Genomic DNA, 16,505 nt, shown 5'->3' on the forward strand with positions numbered 1-16,505 from the left:
GTGCCGCGGTTATTTGCTACAGGACTGCCATGTTTTTGCTTGCGAAACGATGTTCTCTATAAGAAAAACTTCGCACCAACTGGTAACCCGCACTTGCCCGTCGTCGTGCCTGCCTCTCTTCGAAAAGAAATTATGGAAGCGTGCCATGATGAAGCAACTTCTGGTCATCTAGGCTACACCCGAACATTGTGCTGACTACGATGCAAGTACTACTGGCCAAAGTTACCTGCTGCTGTTAACCATCACGTGCGAACTTGCACCGACTGCCAAAGACGCAAAGCGCCTCCCAGCAAGCCAGCCGGTCTTTTACATCCAGTCGAAGCACCAGAAAAGCCGTTCACCCAGATTGGAATGGATTTCCTGGGTCCCTTTCCAACTTCCTCAGCAAGGAACAGATGGATTATTGTGGTCACTGATTACCTGTCCCGTTATGCGGAGACTAAAGCTATGCAGCACGGCACAGCAGCAGAAGCCGCTCAGTTCTTCATCAAAAACATCGTCCGTCATGGCGCTCCGACAACAGTGATCACAGACAGAGGACCTGCCTTCACTGCAGAGCTTTTGAAGTGGGTTCTCAGACTCAGCGGAACAGCTCACCGGAGAACAACTGCATATCATCCGCAGACAAACGGACTGACGGAGCGCCTCAACAGGACCCTCACAGACATGATCAGCATGTATGTTGACACGGAACATAAAAACTGGGATCAGATATTGCCGTACGTGACCTTTGCTTAAAACACCGCTCGACAAGAAACTACTGGAATGACACCGTTCAGTCTGATCTATGGTCGCGAAGTCACAACAACATTGGACGCCATGTTGCTGTATGATTGTGACGACATCCATGTAGACGCCAAAGAATTCACTCAGCGTGCCAAAGAAGCCAGGCAGCTCGCGCGCGTGCGCATCTGTCATCAGCAGCATCAAGATGCACAACGCTACGGCACCCGACACAAGTTTATTAGCTACACACCAGGCGACAAAGTGTGGGTCTGGATTCTGATACGTCGACATGGACTGTCTGAGAAACTGCTAAGACGGTACTTTGGTCTATACAGCATCACGCGACGCTTTAACGAAGTGAACTACGAAGTTGTTCCCGACACTGATTGTAGTTCTAAGCGCCAAAAGCATTTGCCCAAAGTTGTGCACGTCGTGCGTATGAAACCGTATTTATCGAGTTAATTAGCTCCCGGTTACCGTTTTCGTACGACCACTTCATACCGCCTGGTAGAGAGAGCACCAAAGTTGCGCATCGGGACGATGCTTTTTTCGGAGGAAGGCAAATGTCACGTGCTTGCTCAAGAAAGATTATGGCAGTTGTGCATGTGCCACGAAGGACTACGAAATGGACGAAAAAGAAGAAGTCGCTTGCGCATTCTAATTAAAAAGATCGGCCTGTTTCTGGTGTCTCAATCTCTGCGGCAAGACCTCTGTTTTGACGTCGTGACAATATAATGACTTGATTTAACGTTGTTTCGATCGTCAATGGCACTGGCTATCACACCGAAATAAAATGAACAGAAACAATACAAAAAGTTTTTTTTTAAGGTGAAGATGGGGGTGGGTTCATCATGCGAGTGGGTCCAATTACACGAGTAAATACGGTAATCACTACTAATGTCGTGAGCATATTTGACAGAGATATGTTTGGCTTGATAAGAATTCATACGAATAAAATAAACTCTCCAACCACATTTAATCTAACGTTTCTAATGTTAATATTAAAAACTAAAAACTGACCAAATGTTCCAAGACGCTTCGGTCCCTTCTTCAGGGAGTGGCTGTCAGGCCAGCTCATAAGCTAGCAACTTTTCTTAGCGGTGTGCCCCATGGCCTTCCAAGTTCTCTGGCCTTCCATAGATGATAGTTGACATTAGAACATCCCCACTTCGTATGCTGTCCGAACAACTGCATTGGACCCTGGCACCACCTGTGGGAAACATCACTAATTTTGTTCAGTGTGTGTCAGAGGTGACAATCGGCAGTGACGAGGGCCTCACGTCATTCGATGTCTTTTCTCTGTTCACGAGTTTGTCTGTACCCCTCGCCGTCTCAGGTGCTCGAACCGCCTTGGAGAGGGACGAGAACCTCAGCGAAAGAGTTGACCTTAGCACGGATGAACTGTGCCGACCATTGGAGTTCTGCTGCAATGCAACATATTTTTCTTTAGAAAATGAATTCAACGAACAAGCAATTGCCATGGGAGCCGCCATTTTCAGCTACAGCAGCAAACTTGACAATGGAGCACATCAAAAAACGAGCCATGGACAGGCTTGCCAAGCCACTAAAAGGGTTTTAGATGCGAGCAGCTTACAAACAAAGCTTGCCCCCCACCCTCCGCCGGCATGACCACTACTACTATGCACGCCCGAGTCGTTTACAGGTTCCATACTTGCCAAGTCTACCGAATTGGCCGGGAGACTCCCAGATTTGGACCGTTTCTTCCGTTTGTATGGTTGTCATGAAAATCTCCTGGAAATCAATATTTTTGTGCGTGATCCAGCCGCCTTGACAAAAAAACAGCTCAATCCACTCCAGGCTTTTCAAGCCTACCCCATTTTATTATGAATGAGTTTAAGAGGTGTTCATCTAAACGTACAGTAGATTCTCAGTGATGCGAAACCGCGGCAGATAAAAATTCATAATATTCCTCAGCGAAATTTCGCTATGTCTATTAGGCCTAAATTCGAATGTTCCGAACACATTTCCTAATCGCGGTGAGTGATACGAACTTTAGTACGGAAATCGTCGAGCGAAGGCCGAGAGCAGCGTACTCGAAGCTTTGGAAGTACGCATGCGAACGGCGTGCGCACTGCCTTTTACAGTGTGCGTGATTGTCGTTGCCACAACCCCTGTCAACAAAACTGTGGTCGCTTTTCACGCGATCATGTATAACTGACAGAGTCCCGAAAGTGTGTATCCGTCCAACACTCAACCAGTCAAAGCAACGCTGCTTTCTGCAAGCCCTGTGGACAAAACCCCGGCAGATGCAATCGTATACGGCATAAAACGACATTGTTTTGAAGGCGCGTGCGCAGTCAAGCGCGTGGGGATTGAAAAAGGAACTATACCATTTGCCGCAACTGCCGTGCACAACATCGTGGTCGTGGCAGCACGATAGCGATCTACGAGTTCCGAGGGCTCACATCGGTAGACTAAAGGCAGTAAATGCATAAAAAAAAGTCACAGTTTTGCTGGAAGGGCGAAGCAATGAATGCGACAGCAACAACTTGTAATGTCACACTGAGAACGGCAAGCGGATAGAAATGCGCAGTGCGCTGCTCACGCACAAATGACACACTAAAACAATACACACAAGACGAGAGCGAACTAACGTTTACCCCTCGACACGTAACGCGCTGTTTAAAAAAAAAAAAGCGATGCCCGATACATAATCAAAGGTACGGATGAGTACAAGCTAATAAGTGTCCCAGTTATACCTCACTCTGTATGAAAAGCACGCTCTTTTCGCAAATGGGGCCTGTGCATAGATCGAAGATATCTTTGTGGGCCCAGTAACCACCGAAAGATAAGCGGCGTGCACAAGCATCAACCCCTCCCCCCCCCCAATCCACGGGGCAAAGTACGCGTCAGAGATAAGCGCGTATCAGCGCATTGCGACGAGCTGGGCACCAAGTGCTGGCATTTTTTTTTTCCTTACTAGAGTATATATAGATAAGTATACATATACGGTGAATGACGGTGGTGGCGGCGACGGCAAAACACCAGCCTAGACTGTCAATAACAAAGGGGCCAGACGCAGTTGGCGTTCCTGTCAAAAGAATCCATTATGGAGCAAAGCTTGATTCGTGCTTTTGCAGTAGCCAGCTGCGCTGTCTCGTCCGTTCACGTGTGTCCCAGTGAGACATACACGAGCTGTTTTGAAGGAAATAAATTCTGCTAGTTGTGTTGATCCTTTGAGACTCTCACCTTAGTGGGAAACCCTACCTTCGTGTGTTCCCCCACTCCAAGCCGACCGCAACGCCGTTGTTTACGCTTGCGATTGTGACTCCCCACTCCCTCTTGTTTTTTGCGATGTTTTTTTGTTTGTTTGTTTGTTTGTCCTTGGGGGGGTTTTTTTGGTGCCGAAAAAAATGGGAGCAAATACTTCGCCCTCCCCTCCTACTGCAGAAATTTCCTGGGTTCAGAATCCTTAAACTTGGCAGGTATGAGGTTTGCTTGCCGGCGCTTCTGTGCCGCTTCGGCTTTGCGGGCTATGCCTTTATGAAACTCAATACAAGAACAACTCCTTTGTACTCATTGGGTACTTTGACGTGGACATCATGAATGACAACTGGCTAGTCTAACGCTTGGTCTCCCATTATGCTCTCCAGTGCATTTCGTATGATTACAAGCATCCTACCACCATCAGGGAAACGTTCCTTGACATTGCATTCTCAAACTTCAAGCTACAACTGTTGCATCAAGAGCCATTAACGTTATACTTCATGGACCACAAGGCTGTTATACTCAAGGGGAAATTCCAGAGCTTAAAGTTATATATGAAGACTGAGTGGTTCATTGATGATGAAAATAAAATGAAAGGATTTACGAAACTTCAAAATCGACTCATTGCTGCTTCGCATACTACTCGGGTTTCCCTTTGGGAGATGTGTGGTATCATTTTTAGATATGTGGATGGGGGGGGGGATGCCTTTGTGGGGGCAGGTTCGTGTAATTACGGCACCTCAAATACCCTTTGCTGTGATTGACGAATACCTTTGCACGAGGGGGAAAAAAGGAGTTAATGATGTAAGAGATGACACAGGAATTAGTGGTAATGAAGCAATGCAAGAAGACTACTATAATGAGCACTGTTCTTGAGTCAGTTAACACAGTTCCCCTCTACACTAAATAAGGCTTGCTAAGTTTCACCTTATGCGGGTCAAGGCTGCTTGGTTGACGAGTCACTGCGTAGTCTCACGCCGACAGCAGGGACAGGCCAGATGTGGTTGAAATCCAGCAGACTCGATGTGTAGAAAACTGGTCTCGGGGGGCCAATGGTAGGTCCAGGTCTTGAATGCGCCCAGGTCCCAGGACAAGGTACCGGCGCCGGCTACCTGAACACCAGTCGGGGTGGACGACCCACGGACGGACTGCAGGCAGCGGTCTGCTTCAGGACCATGACCCGACGAGCACCTCGGCCTGCGACTGCCTCCTCGTCATGTTCTCCAACTCCCGTCTTCTTTCTTCACTTCTCTCTCTGCCTGTTATGCTTGGCTTCCGATCATGATTTCGTTTCCCAGCCTGGCTTGTCGTCGTCTTCATTGACATACCACGGAGCACAAGACCATAACCGCCGCGCTCGACACGAAAGTACTGCGCACACCATGACAGTCTTATGCGTGATTAGGGAGTCTAACATCGGCAGTTGCTTGGCACACCTAAATTCGATCGAGCCGGCAACTCAATTCTTTGTGGAGCGTGAAAATAACAACGTTTGTTCTCTTGTGGATGTGCTAGTAAGACGTGTAAAATGGAGGTGGAAGGACATTAAAGCTTCTCGATGTACTGGAAATCTACGCACACTGGACGATATCTACAGTTCAGTTCCAACTGCCCGACCATCCCCAAGACGCTACTAAACCGCGCAAGGGCCATCTGTAGCTACAAAGAAAAAATTTAGAAAAATTAAAGTGATCAATACCGACCTCCTGGACAGTGGGTATACAAAGAGTTTATTAGATGAGTATTCCGGCACCATGATGGCCGAAAAACTCCCCGCACTTGCTCTTTTCTGCAAAGGGTGGCACCAACTATGAAGCCTCCCCCAAACATTCCTACTGTGTCACGGTTGCATACGTTCTGGGAATCTGTGATCAACTGGCCAGGGTGTTGGGAAAAGGAGGGTATCCAGGTGGTCCACAAACCGACATCAACAAGTGGAAGACTCTTGCCACAACCAAAACACCGACTGTGAAAAGAAAGATTACCCGGGCCAGTCTACAGCCGACGTCCACTTTCCCGGACCCTCAAAGGACTTCAAAAACGTTCAGAATATCGGACACTCCGGAAAAACGAATGCAAGCGAAAACGCACTTTTTGATAGGTATTTTTCACTGACGGAGAGGGTCGTGGCAGCAGTGTGGAGTTCTCATTGCAATTCAGCAAATGCATCATTTAGGTGGCTCTAAAATAAGCCGAAAGAAAGAAAAGAAAAAAAGCCAATGTGGTCGTCGCCAGCGCATTGTATGTAGCACTTAGGTGCAAAAAAAGGTCTTATTGTCGTTTGCACGGGGTCCCTCTTGCCCGATAAAATGTCTGTCTCGATTTCAGTTAACGTCATGCTGTCGCGTTACACCGATGACAGTGTCAGTGCTCGCATCAACTCCGAGCTCGTTGGCTGTGTAGGTGCTGCCTCTTCGATCTCTGTGTCAGGGTCATCGCAAGCTTCCGTAACTTGACTTGACTTGGTAAAAACTATTTGACCAAGGGATTCGGGCACATACGTTGTGGCGTCTCGAAGTGGCGAGTGCCACGCTCTTGGAGTGAACAGAGTAGACGCGTTCCTAGCGAACCAAACAATACACGTTTATTTATCTGCTTTTAAATTGACCATATCGTCAGCCAAATTAATATACATATTGTGATCAACACGCTAAACAACCTTACACAATATTACAAAACACTCAACATGACAAACCCTAGGAGGCGTCGCCAACGCTCGACACCACGACGGCAGGCGACCCGCGGTGCCACCTACCGCTGACTGCCGCAAGAGCCAACTGCTCGCTTCAACCGCCACACGGCAGAGAGACCCGATTCTTTCTCGTGTGCTGCCACCCAGGCTCGCCGCCAGGCGTCACCGCTGGTGCTACTGTTCTAACAACCGTGATGATGGTGGTGGTAATAAACGCTTGGGACATATTAGTTGCATTTATGATTGGATCTTCAAGCTGCCATCCAAAGGTATAGGTTTAGTGGAAGTGCTGCGCCAATTGTGCCCCATTCTGCATCAATCTGACCTGCTGTGCCAAATGGCAATTTGCGCGTGCAATACCAAATTTAGTTGAGTTTTATCATAGACCGAGCAACACGCATTGGTTACACTAAACGCAAACGGTTCTATATGACATTAGTTTGATCTTGTGAACAGAATACATGAATCTTCTTAGATACATATGTGGGGTTTAAAGTCCCAAAACCACCATATGATTATGAGAGACGCCGTAGTGGAGGGCTCCGAAAATTTCGACCACCTGGGGTTCTTTAACGCGCACCCAAATCTGAGCACATGGGCCTACAACATTTCTTTTTCCATCAGAAATGCAGCCGCCGCAGCCGGGATTCGAACCCGCGACATGCGGGTCAGCAGCCGAGTACCTTAGCCACTAGACCACCGCGGCGGGGCTACATGAATCTTCTTAAGGTGGCGTTTGTGGGCATACCTCATCATGCGACTACATATATTTTAACAGCAAAGCTGTTTGTCAAACTATATAGACGGCAGTGGTGTTGCGAAAAACTCGCTGCACCGTTTCCGAGTAACCGCCAAGCACAGCACATATTCTACGATGGAGGCTGTCGAACCATATAAACTGAAAAAAAAATAAAAAAAACTTTTACCGGCGAAGCAATGATTGCAATAGGAACAATTTGAAATTTTCAATGGTAATGCCGCACACTTTTTTCTTTCTATTTTTGTTAGCGCACCATTCGACGTGTTATGCTGCCTTTCACAAACCGCGCCCGAATGACCGGGAACCATCTAGATAATTATAGAGCTTTCTGATATTACGTGCACAATAGTACATTAGAGATTGCTCTGGAACTTGCGTAGCCGCTAGCAATAATGCTGCAATTTTCGATGGCACTTGTATAAATGCCGACGCACTTTCCTGCGTGGCAGATTCTCAACGGCCGACTGGCGTTCTATGTTCGCTGCTATCAGTCTACGTGCATTGCTTGTACAGTGGCATTTCGTTTTCCGCGCACAGGTTAGCCCAAATGAAAAGTTCACACATGAAAACAGCAGCTGCTGCTTTCGTTGACATCACGACCCCGTGACACTATGAAGGCTGACAGTTAGCTCTTTTGGATCAGACATCACAACACTCAGAACTACAAAATGCTGCTGTAAGAGAATATGTATGGTCGCTCCAGGAAAAAATGCTCCCATCACATAATGTTTTCCTGTTGAGAGTGCACCATGAAGAACGGTTTACGAGCCTAGCGTGCGCGACAACGCCCTTAAGACCAAAGTTCACAGCTGCTGCTTGAGCGACACCCCCCTCCTCCCCCCCCCCCCCCCGTGTCTTTTTATGCTCGTTCAAGGCGGACAGCATGTTTCCTCTCTGAACATTCGATGGCAGGTCTAACACGCAGTGGGATGCTATCATGTGCACCCTCCGAGCGACGGAAATGAGCTGCCTCATTTAATCTCTGCTTGAGCAGCGCTCATAATGCCAGCTTGTGCAATTTTACGCGCGGGTAGAAGATACAACGCGCAGGGAATGTTATCAACTTGTTGTTTACGTGGAACAAGGCAGTGACTCGAAAGCCTGTTGAGTGTTCATGTAAATCCTATCGTAAGAAAGATTTTTTCACTTGATTTCCTAGCAATGGCGCGACGAGCACATCTAAATTTTTTTCGGGGTTCTCATGTCGGCGGTGGCACTCCAATGACAGGAACATAAGCTTTTTTTTACATTTATTTTTATAGAGCCCTATTTATTCAGTATGAAGACAACTTTTTTTATGTAGTAGCTCATCATTAGTCTTGAGTTGCTATTCATGTTGTATGCGGTGTTTTCATCGCATTTTGAACATTGCAACATTCTAACATCAAATTTTTTTCATTTGTCTGAGGTCTAGTGGCTGTCCAGAATACTGCTTAAGTTTTTTTTTTTTTTTTTGAGTTGCTTTGCTTTCATTAAAAACCACTGAACTTTTTGTGTTTACCAGAAAGCAAAAATTCTAATTAACAGTGATGTGTGACCCAAAAAATCTGCTACAAAACTAAATTTCAATGCTCCAAAACACACCTTTTGGTGCTCCAGAGCTGCCCCAAAGCTCCCATTTCACTTCTCCAAGGCTGCTCCAAAACCGCATTATTCCTGCTTCCAAAGGTGCTACAAAAGACTGAAGCCTACTTCCACCCCTGTGAATTTGTATGTTGAAAGCATATGGTAATGTGAAGGCTGCACTGCACCGAAGTCTTGCAGTATATTTTTTTGTAATATTGAGCGCCTACATTCTGATGATTTACGATCCCTCGTTTGCATGCATTTGCCCAACAATATATGCACTGCACATGTGTATGGTCAGAAGGGAGCGTATTGTCAGAAGGGAGCGTCAAAATCTACTCCAATATGTTTAGGTTTGATGGTATATGACAATGAAAAGGGTAGCAGCACCTCTGGAGCCACCAACTTTTGTTCAAAGAAAGAATCCTGTGATGTTTACTTTTTATCCAAGAAAAATCCAATCGGTATTTTTCCAATCGGTATTGGTGATGCACTATGCAAAACCGATCGCCAGCGATGTGGCACAGATTGGCCTAATCAATTTTTTTTTAGCCATACCATGTCCCGTGACAGTGTCCCCTTCCGATTTTTAGTATGCATCATCACATAAATATTTTTGTATTGCACTGTAGCCGACCTAGGACTTCCCTCCTTCATGAGATGGCTGTAAAGCTTTTGTTACAGTTTTCTGCGACATATGCATGCAAGCGTGCTTTTTTGTAGTCTTATCGAAAAGTAAAAGTAACTAGAAATGGGTTGAATGTAGATGCAGAGTGCATAACTTAAGGCAAGTGGTTGAGATCGAATTCATGTGGCACTACAGTTGGACCATTCTTTGCCAAAGAATAATAAAAAGCAGCTCTTTCACGCTGCCTGTTGTGTAAAGTTATGACACCCTTCCCCCTTTTCTCTCACCACAACGGGTTCCTCATCACTTTTATCGGTCCACAAGCGGTCCTCGAAATCACTGCCATAGACCTTAAACATGATGCGGATTGGTGGGATTGCATTAGTAGTGTAGTCATTGTGCATTGTTTACACTGGACCTCTTTTGCCTGTATCTTAGAATCCAACTTTTCTTCATCCACTTTGTCTCGCACCAGTTCTGTAGCATCAAAAAGCAGAACGCAAAGTGGATACGAAAGACCATCACATCCTGCCTATCTTGAATCCAGGCGCTTCTGCTGACGACATACTCTCGCACTAAGACACCTGAACGGTCAAAGCATTTATCTGTTGCACCAAGTTAACACGACAAGCGGCGCCTCTGGGACTTTGAAATACGAGAAAGTATCTATTCAAGCCACGACAACCTACAAGATATAGTCTGGGCACTACTGCACTGTCTTTGGATGCGAAAGCAATCAGCACAAGAGGAAGGTAGTACTCAGCACTGTTTGTGAAAATCACAACACGTCACAGGAATCTTGCCGGCGCGGTGTTTTCAGATTGCAGATTTTCATCCTCAATGAAAAACGCCGAGCTCCACTGCCAGTGGATAATCGCAACCAGCAGGAAAAACTACGAGCCCAATGAAACTGTTTGAATATACTTATTGCGTTAATAATGCGAGCTGTTCTGCTTTACAGCTGCGTTTTGCGTGCAGTATGCCTGTAGTATGCGGCACCAAATCATTGCCGTACTCTTTTGCAGGCTGCACATCAATAATAGGATATTATGACTCACACGTGGACGCATGCACGGCGCATGTTTAATACTATTGTAGGGACGTATTATCCGATGCAAAGAGACATGAACGGCACGGAAAGCGTGGCTTTCGCTTTTACTGTTAGGTGAATCAGTGCTTCAAGCCAGCGTCGCCGTAGCATGAAAAATCTTGCTCTGGCTGGCGCTTTCGCACTACGTGTGTTCTAAGTGCCCGGCATGACTGGAGAATGAGAAATACGTACAGTGCATGAGCTTAAGCCAGAGCGCGATTGTAGCGCTACGTTGAAGCCGGCTTACAGCACAAATTCTGCCTTGCCACAACCTAGGCACGCGGCAGTTAGACTGAGTCGAAAGCAACACTTTCCATTGTTTGCGTTTCTTTCAATTGTGATGGTACGTACCTGATGAAGTTGCTTCCGCAGTCTGCAATGCACTTGCTGTAGACATTCCGGGCTGTTGAGGAAGAAGATCTTAACGACATTTAACACGAAATCAACACAATATTCCAGGAGAGGAAGAGCATAAAACATGTTACAGCCGGGCTCGGGTTGTGAAGTTGCGCGTTTGATTTGCAGAGCGTCTGCTTGCGTGGCAGTGCAAAGTGTTGCTTCGCCGCTCTCGCTACAGATGGCATGACGTGTTTTACAATATGGCAACACGCACTGACCTCGCTGTGTTCTGGTGTATAGCAAGAAGCTGAGATCTCTCTCTGTAAAATTTCATGGCTGTGTAGTGGTGCTGAAGGCTGGAATGCAGTAATCTTTGCATGTTCAGTAGTACTACACATCGGTTTGTGAACATAATGAAGTATAAGGCATTAATAGCCATACTGCAGTAATTTTGGCTCAATTGTGTTAAGTGTTCAACTTGATTGACTGTGCATTTGACAAGGCCAGCGGCATCTTTCCTTTGGTTTTAAAAACACTGGCAATGGTACAGGGCAAAAATGTCTATGCTCTTAACTGTACCTAAACTTTCACACTATCATATAAGCAAAGCCGAGTAGGCATGGTTGTTGATAAGATTTTCTCTTGGGAGTTGCAAACCAGTGTTGCATCGTGGCTGGGGGAGGGGGAGAGCACTGGGACAAGTGCTGGTGAGAGGCTTGAGGGGGTCCAGATGCCCCTTTTGCTCTCCCCTGCCGACATCCATGCCATTAGGTGTAGCTACACACCATATTGTGTCCTTGTAAAGTATGTTTATAATTTTATATTATCTATATGGGCAGTTGTAGACGTGTTGTGACGTTATCCGAATAATTAAGGCTTTTAAAATTTTTGGCTTCGTGTTTTAAGAACTAAACTAACGGCTGAACTGGGTATCTGTTGCTGTTGTGGCTGCAGATTTAATATATCTCATTTTTCTTTGCTACAGGTTGCATCGTCAGCCCAAGCACGTGCAAGCGTTTTTATTAGCAGAATTGGGAACGAGGTGAGTGTAATTTGTGACAGTGGAAATATCTCTGTCCCTAGCATTATGTGCACAGTGTGACATTTATGAAATTGCTTACATTCTGCTGCTGGTGGCTCAGGACCAAAGGTGTTATATGAAACTCTATGATTAAGGGGAGATGCTACTCGAAGACATTTTTTCTTTAATATTCACCCTAGAGCAATGAAACTTGAGCTGTTTGTGGAACTTTTTATACCGATTTCAAATATATAATTAGTTTTCTTGCAAGTTACACACTTTTAGCTCTGTAACATGACAAAGTGAAAACCTTAACCCTTTTGCCCCCCCTCTTTCATCCCTAAAATTCTGTAATTTCTTGCCATTCATAATTTATAATGCTTCAAATAAAGTGTAGAGTGCAAATAACTAATTAGAAAGCACATACAAAATATGTAGTACGTGTGAAACATAATAGACGTAAAAAGTCCATATTTCACCTTCTCTAGTAAAGATATACATACAATTTTTTTACTATACCATAAAATATTGAAATTTAAACCAGATAATTGCATTCGTCATACTTTGGAAAAAATTTGGGCGAAATTTCATGCAGATCACAGTACTAGAAGTGCCCGAAAAAGGAGGGGCACATTGGAAAAAATGGCAAAATTTGTGTTTTGAGAAAAACTAGTTTTAAAGTTAAAATTGAGTTTTTATTTATGAAAGATATTATTAAATCAGATGAAATTTGCACACCAAAAAGAACAATCCTTCTTGTAGTGGCCACTGCGACTAAAATACGCCAGCACCATGAGTTTGTCCCTCTCGGCGTTTTCGAGCCGACTCCTCACAGACATTTCGCTCACAGACAGGGCCATGAAACGCTTGCCAAACTTCCGCTCCATCTCGCATAGCCTTGTGCCAACTGCAAGCTAGGAAGAAGTTCGACAGGACTGCGAAATCCAAACTAATTTCAGTGTCGTGCCATTTTGCAGCCATGTTTGTGCCACATACCGTCGTACATAATGGCAATGTCGTCCCTGCTAAGTTCTCTCACTGTGAGCTCTTTCGACCTCTCAAGATTGGCGCTGGTGTCATCCATTGCCGTATCACGAACTTTCTGGCTGACGGGTGTGAACGACTTTGATGCATTGGCTTTTGCAAGCCAACAACTGCCGCAAATTGGACCAGCGGCTCGTAGCCTATTCCTACAGAGCTCGCCGCACAACGGCTTTCACTTGCGAGCAATGCCTTTTTTCATTCATAACGGAGATAATTACACGAGAAAAGCATAGTTCAGCTGCGCTGCTCGACATGACATGGACCCTGCAAATAGGTTTCACAGCACATACAGGCGCGCAGCGGCCAATGGCGGTCCCCGATTAGTACCATGTGATAAGCCAGTCGCGGCACTCGAAAAACGCACAGAACAGTGATTCTTTTTATTATTTCTTGCGCTGCATCAGCGAGAGAAACTATTGTTATGTGAAGAGTGAGGCTCGACTCTTCGATTCATGCGATCAACAATGGCTAGCGGCGGCGCATTATCGGCGGCAAGGTGCTCGAAGACTGCACACTTTCGACCTTTTAACAGGCACTTTGTGCTCTTTAGATGAAGTTTTAAAGCATTTCCAGTTAAGTCTCGACCTGTATTATTTTTTTCATAACAGTAGAGGTACTAATATTATCAAAACAGGTGAAAATAAAAAATCGGTAATTTTGAAAAAAAGTTGACTTTTTTGACCCGCATCTCCCCTTAAGTTTACTGGGTATTTTTAATTCATTGTTAACCAAGAAAAAAAATTACTGTATCACCTGTGGAGCAATTCAGCTCCTTAAAGGTGGACTGTTTGAAAAGGTAGACGTTACTTAAACTGGAAATCGGAATACAGGACTGATTAATTATAAAAATTTTACTAATCCTAGGCATGTTCAAATTTTCAAACACTTCGAATGTTTGAATGAATATTACAGTATTTTAATTTATTGTGACACAAATTACAATTAGAAATTGTGAAGTATTTGGCGTGAACGAATGGGAAATGTTAGACCTCATGTAACCCCTTGGCAAAGTGGTTTGCAGCATTACAGCATACCAGTTCTGTGCCATGGAAATGCTGAACATTGAAGCTCCCTTTCAAGGTTAAATGTACATACTATTCTCACATCGATTGATCATTTTTAACGTTTTAAAAGTTTGTTATGCAGGTTTATATGCTCTAGGCATACAGTTGAAACCCGCATTAACAAAATCGGCGGGAGAAGCCAAACATTTTTTTCTTGTGGGAATATTTTTGACGCGAGAATGCAGCAGACAGGACAGGGAATTCACTAAAACCACAGTTATATTGCCTAAAGTCAATAAGCTTACTTTGCTGAGCCTTTCCCTGCAGCGATTTCATAGCTCTCGACTCGCATCGTAAAAGGTGGTTCATTGCTACGTCCTCACTGTGCTCCCCGAAAAATGAGCGAATTGTGTCAGGGCATTCAACACATTCTGCGGTGTCGTTCTTTTCTCTGGCTGTTTCGATCTCGGATCATCGCGATGCCTGTCTTGACTACAGTTCTGCTGCTGGCTTTATTGGTCATTTCTTCATGCCTGGTAATGTCTTCATCCACGCAGATGAACTGATGATGAGTGCAAAGCAGAGAAAGCTAACAAACGTAACTCCATGTGGATGTAGATTCGACTGTGTAGTCTGTTATTACGAGTCAGCACAAGAAGCAGGTTTTTACACATCAACCCATTAAAATATTAACATGTGCCCTCTGCAAAGTCTCCTCAGATTCTTGTGGTTTGTTTTTAAAAAAGCATTTGGTACACCTAATTTAATGTACTTTTTGTTGCGACACTACGGTCACCTGTACCAATTGACAAATCATTATTATCGTCATTGTCACCAGCTTTTTCTTTTAGTGAAAAATGATGGTGGCAGTTGCTCCAAGTGCGCAGGGGGGATAGTGTTGCACAATTTAAGTGTACCACAAATGCATTTGAGGAGTTTTTTATTGCAGTTAATGTAACGGGAGTAGATTATTTGTGCACTCTCATTATAAAAAATTTCATTATTGCGGCACTGCAGTAATAATATGTTTCGTAGTCTCGAGTTACTATATGCATTGCCTCCTATGGGCATTGGCCATTGCTCCAAAAATACAGTCGAACGTCTTCATAAGAGGCACTGATGTAAGACACAAAGGGGTATAAGAGGCACCAGTCTACCTGCATAAAAATACATGCAAACCTCGTTATAGCAAAGTTGAATCTTGCATGAAACGTTATAAAGGCTGATTCCTAACACCATATTTATTGCAAGAGTACTTTTTGTTTACTACATTTTAATGGATATTTCGTTATATATAGGTTTGAGTGTAGATGTTGATGAGAATATGCATATGTGGTACCTTGCTTATAAGAGGCACCTCGTATGAAAGAAGAGAATGCCTCCCTTGTGCATGTCCCTTATAAAGGGGTTCAACTGTATTTTGTTGCGGTGAGAATTTCATTTCTTCAGAACTAGGTTATCACAGGTTTCGGCTGTAGTAAATTTAAAATTTTTTTACCGGGCATTGCTTGCGTCCTGCTGAAGTTCGAATTGTGCTACTATTCATAGTTGCTTCTACTTCACTTTGAACCAAAAAGGATGACATTCATACGTGGTACTTTATTGTAATTATAAAAAAAGTGAATAGTGAATTTTTGGTTAGAAGCGAATAGTGATTTGGTTTGAATAGTGTACATCACACATTTGTAAAGAAAACTGAGCACGGTCGTCATGACCCAACTAACCTGCGCAACATGTATTTTTTTTATTTGAAAGAAGAAGTGCAAATGTATTTTTTTTTTCTTCAAGGAAAGTGGAAGCAGGGCTGGGTAGAGATACTTAAAAAAGTATTCCTAAATACAAATATTGAAATACATGTACTGGAAGTATAAAACACAGATGCTGAGATGCATTTGTCTTTGATGTAACTAAATATTTCGGAGATACATTCGTGAAAAGATGAAAACAGTGTCCACGAATAGTTACAGGATTAGAGGAACCGGCATAATTTAACACTAAAGTATGTAGGGGTCCACCATGGCTCCACTGACGTATTTCAGTCTCGTATATGATGTAAACTATATACTAACAGATTACAAAGAAAAGAAAAAACAAGAAGCAAAGGTACCGTTGCGGGGCATCATCTCACGATCCGCAGCGCGTGTCGCTGACCACTATACCACAGAGCGTACGTTTTCAAGCTTGCTAACAGCAAGCCATTTATATACACCGTTTAGCGGTCCCCAGAGCTCTGTAACTTTAGAGCGTTTTTGTGATCAGTAGTGAGATGGCACAACGTGCTCACGTTGGACGCGCTCTGAAGGTTGTAGCCTCTCGCGTTTCATTGAGCTCCGCCTCCAGGAGCGTGGTTTACCCTGTGCTCACGCGCACGTCTTGTGATTTGTGATTCGGGAGGGCACAAAGGTCA

General features: G+C 44.5%; 1 protein-coding gene across 4 annotated transcripts in view; it reads left to right on the forward strand.

Moving 5' to 3' along the window:
• eIF2beta (eukaryotic translation initiation factor 2 subunit beta) overlaps positions 1 to 16,505 on the forward strand; it is a 90,207-nt gene that overhangs the window by 40,279 nt on the left and 33,423 nt on the right. For all 4 annotated transcript variants that reach the window (XM_037428085.2, XM_037428086.2, XM_037428082.2 and 1 more), the window contains exon 7: positions 12,015 to 12,071. In XM_037428085.2, coding sequence (XP_037283982.1) covers positions 12,015 to 12,071 — 57 coding nt within the window. The remainder of the gene's footprint in view (positions 1 to 12,014; positions 12,072 to 16,505) is intronic.

Source organism: Rhipicephalus microplus, chromosome X, assembly GCF_043290135.1.
Source record: "Rhipicephalus microplus isolate Deutch F79 chromosome X, USDA_Rmic, whole genome shotgun sequence".
Taxonomy (NCBI): Eukaryota; Metazoa; Arthropoda; class Arachnida; order Ixodida; family Ixodidae; genus Rhipicephalus; species Rhipicephalus microplus.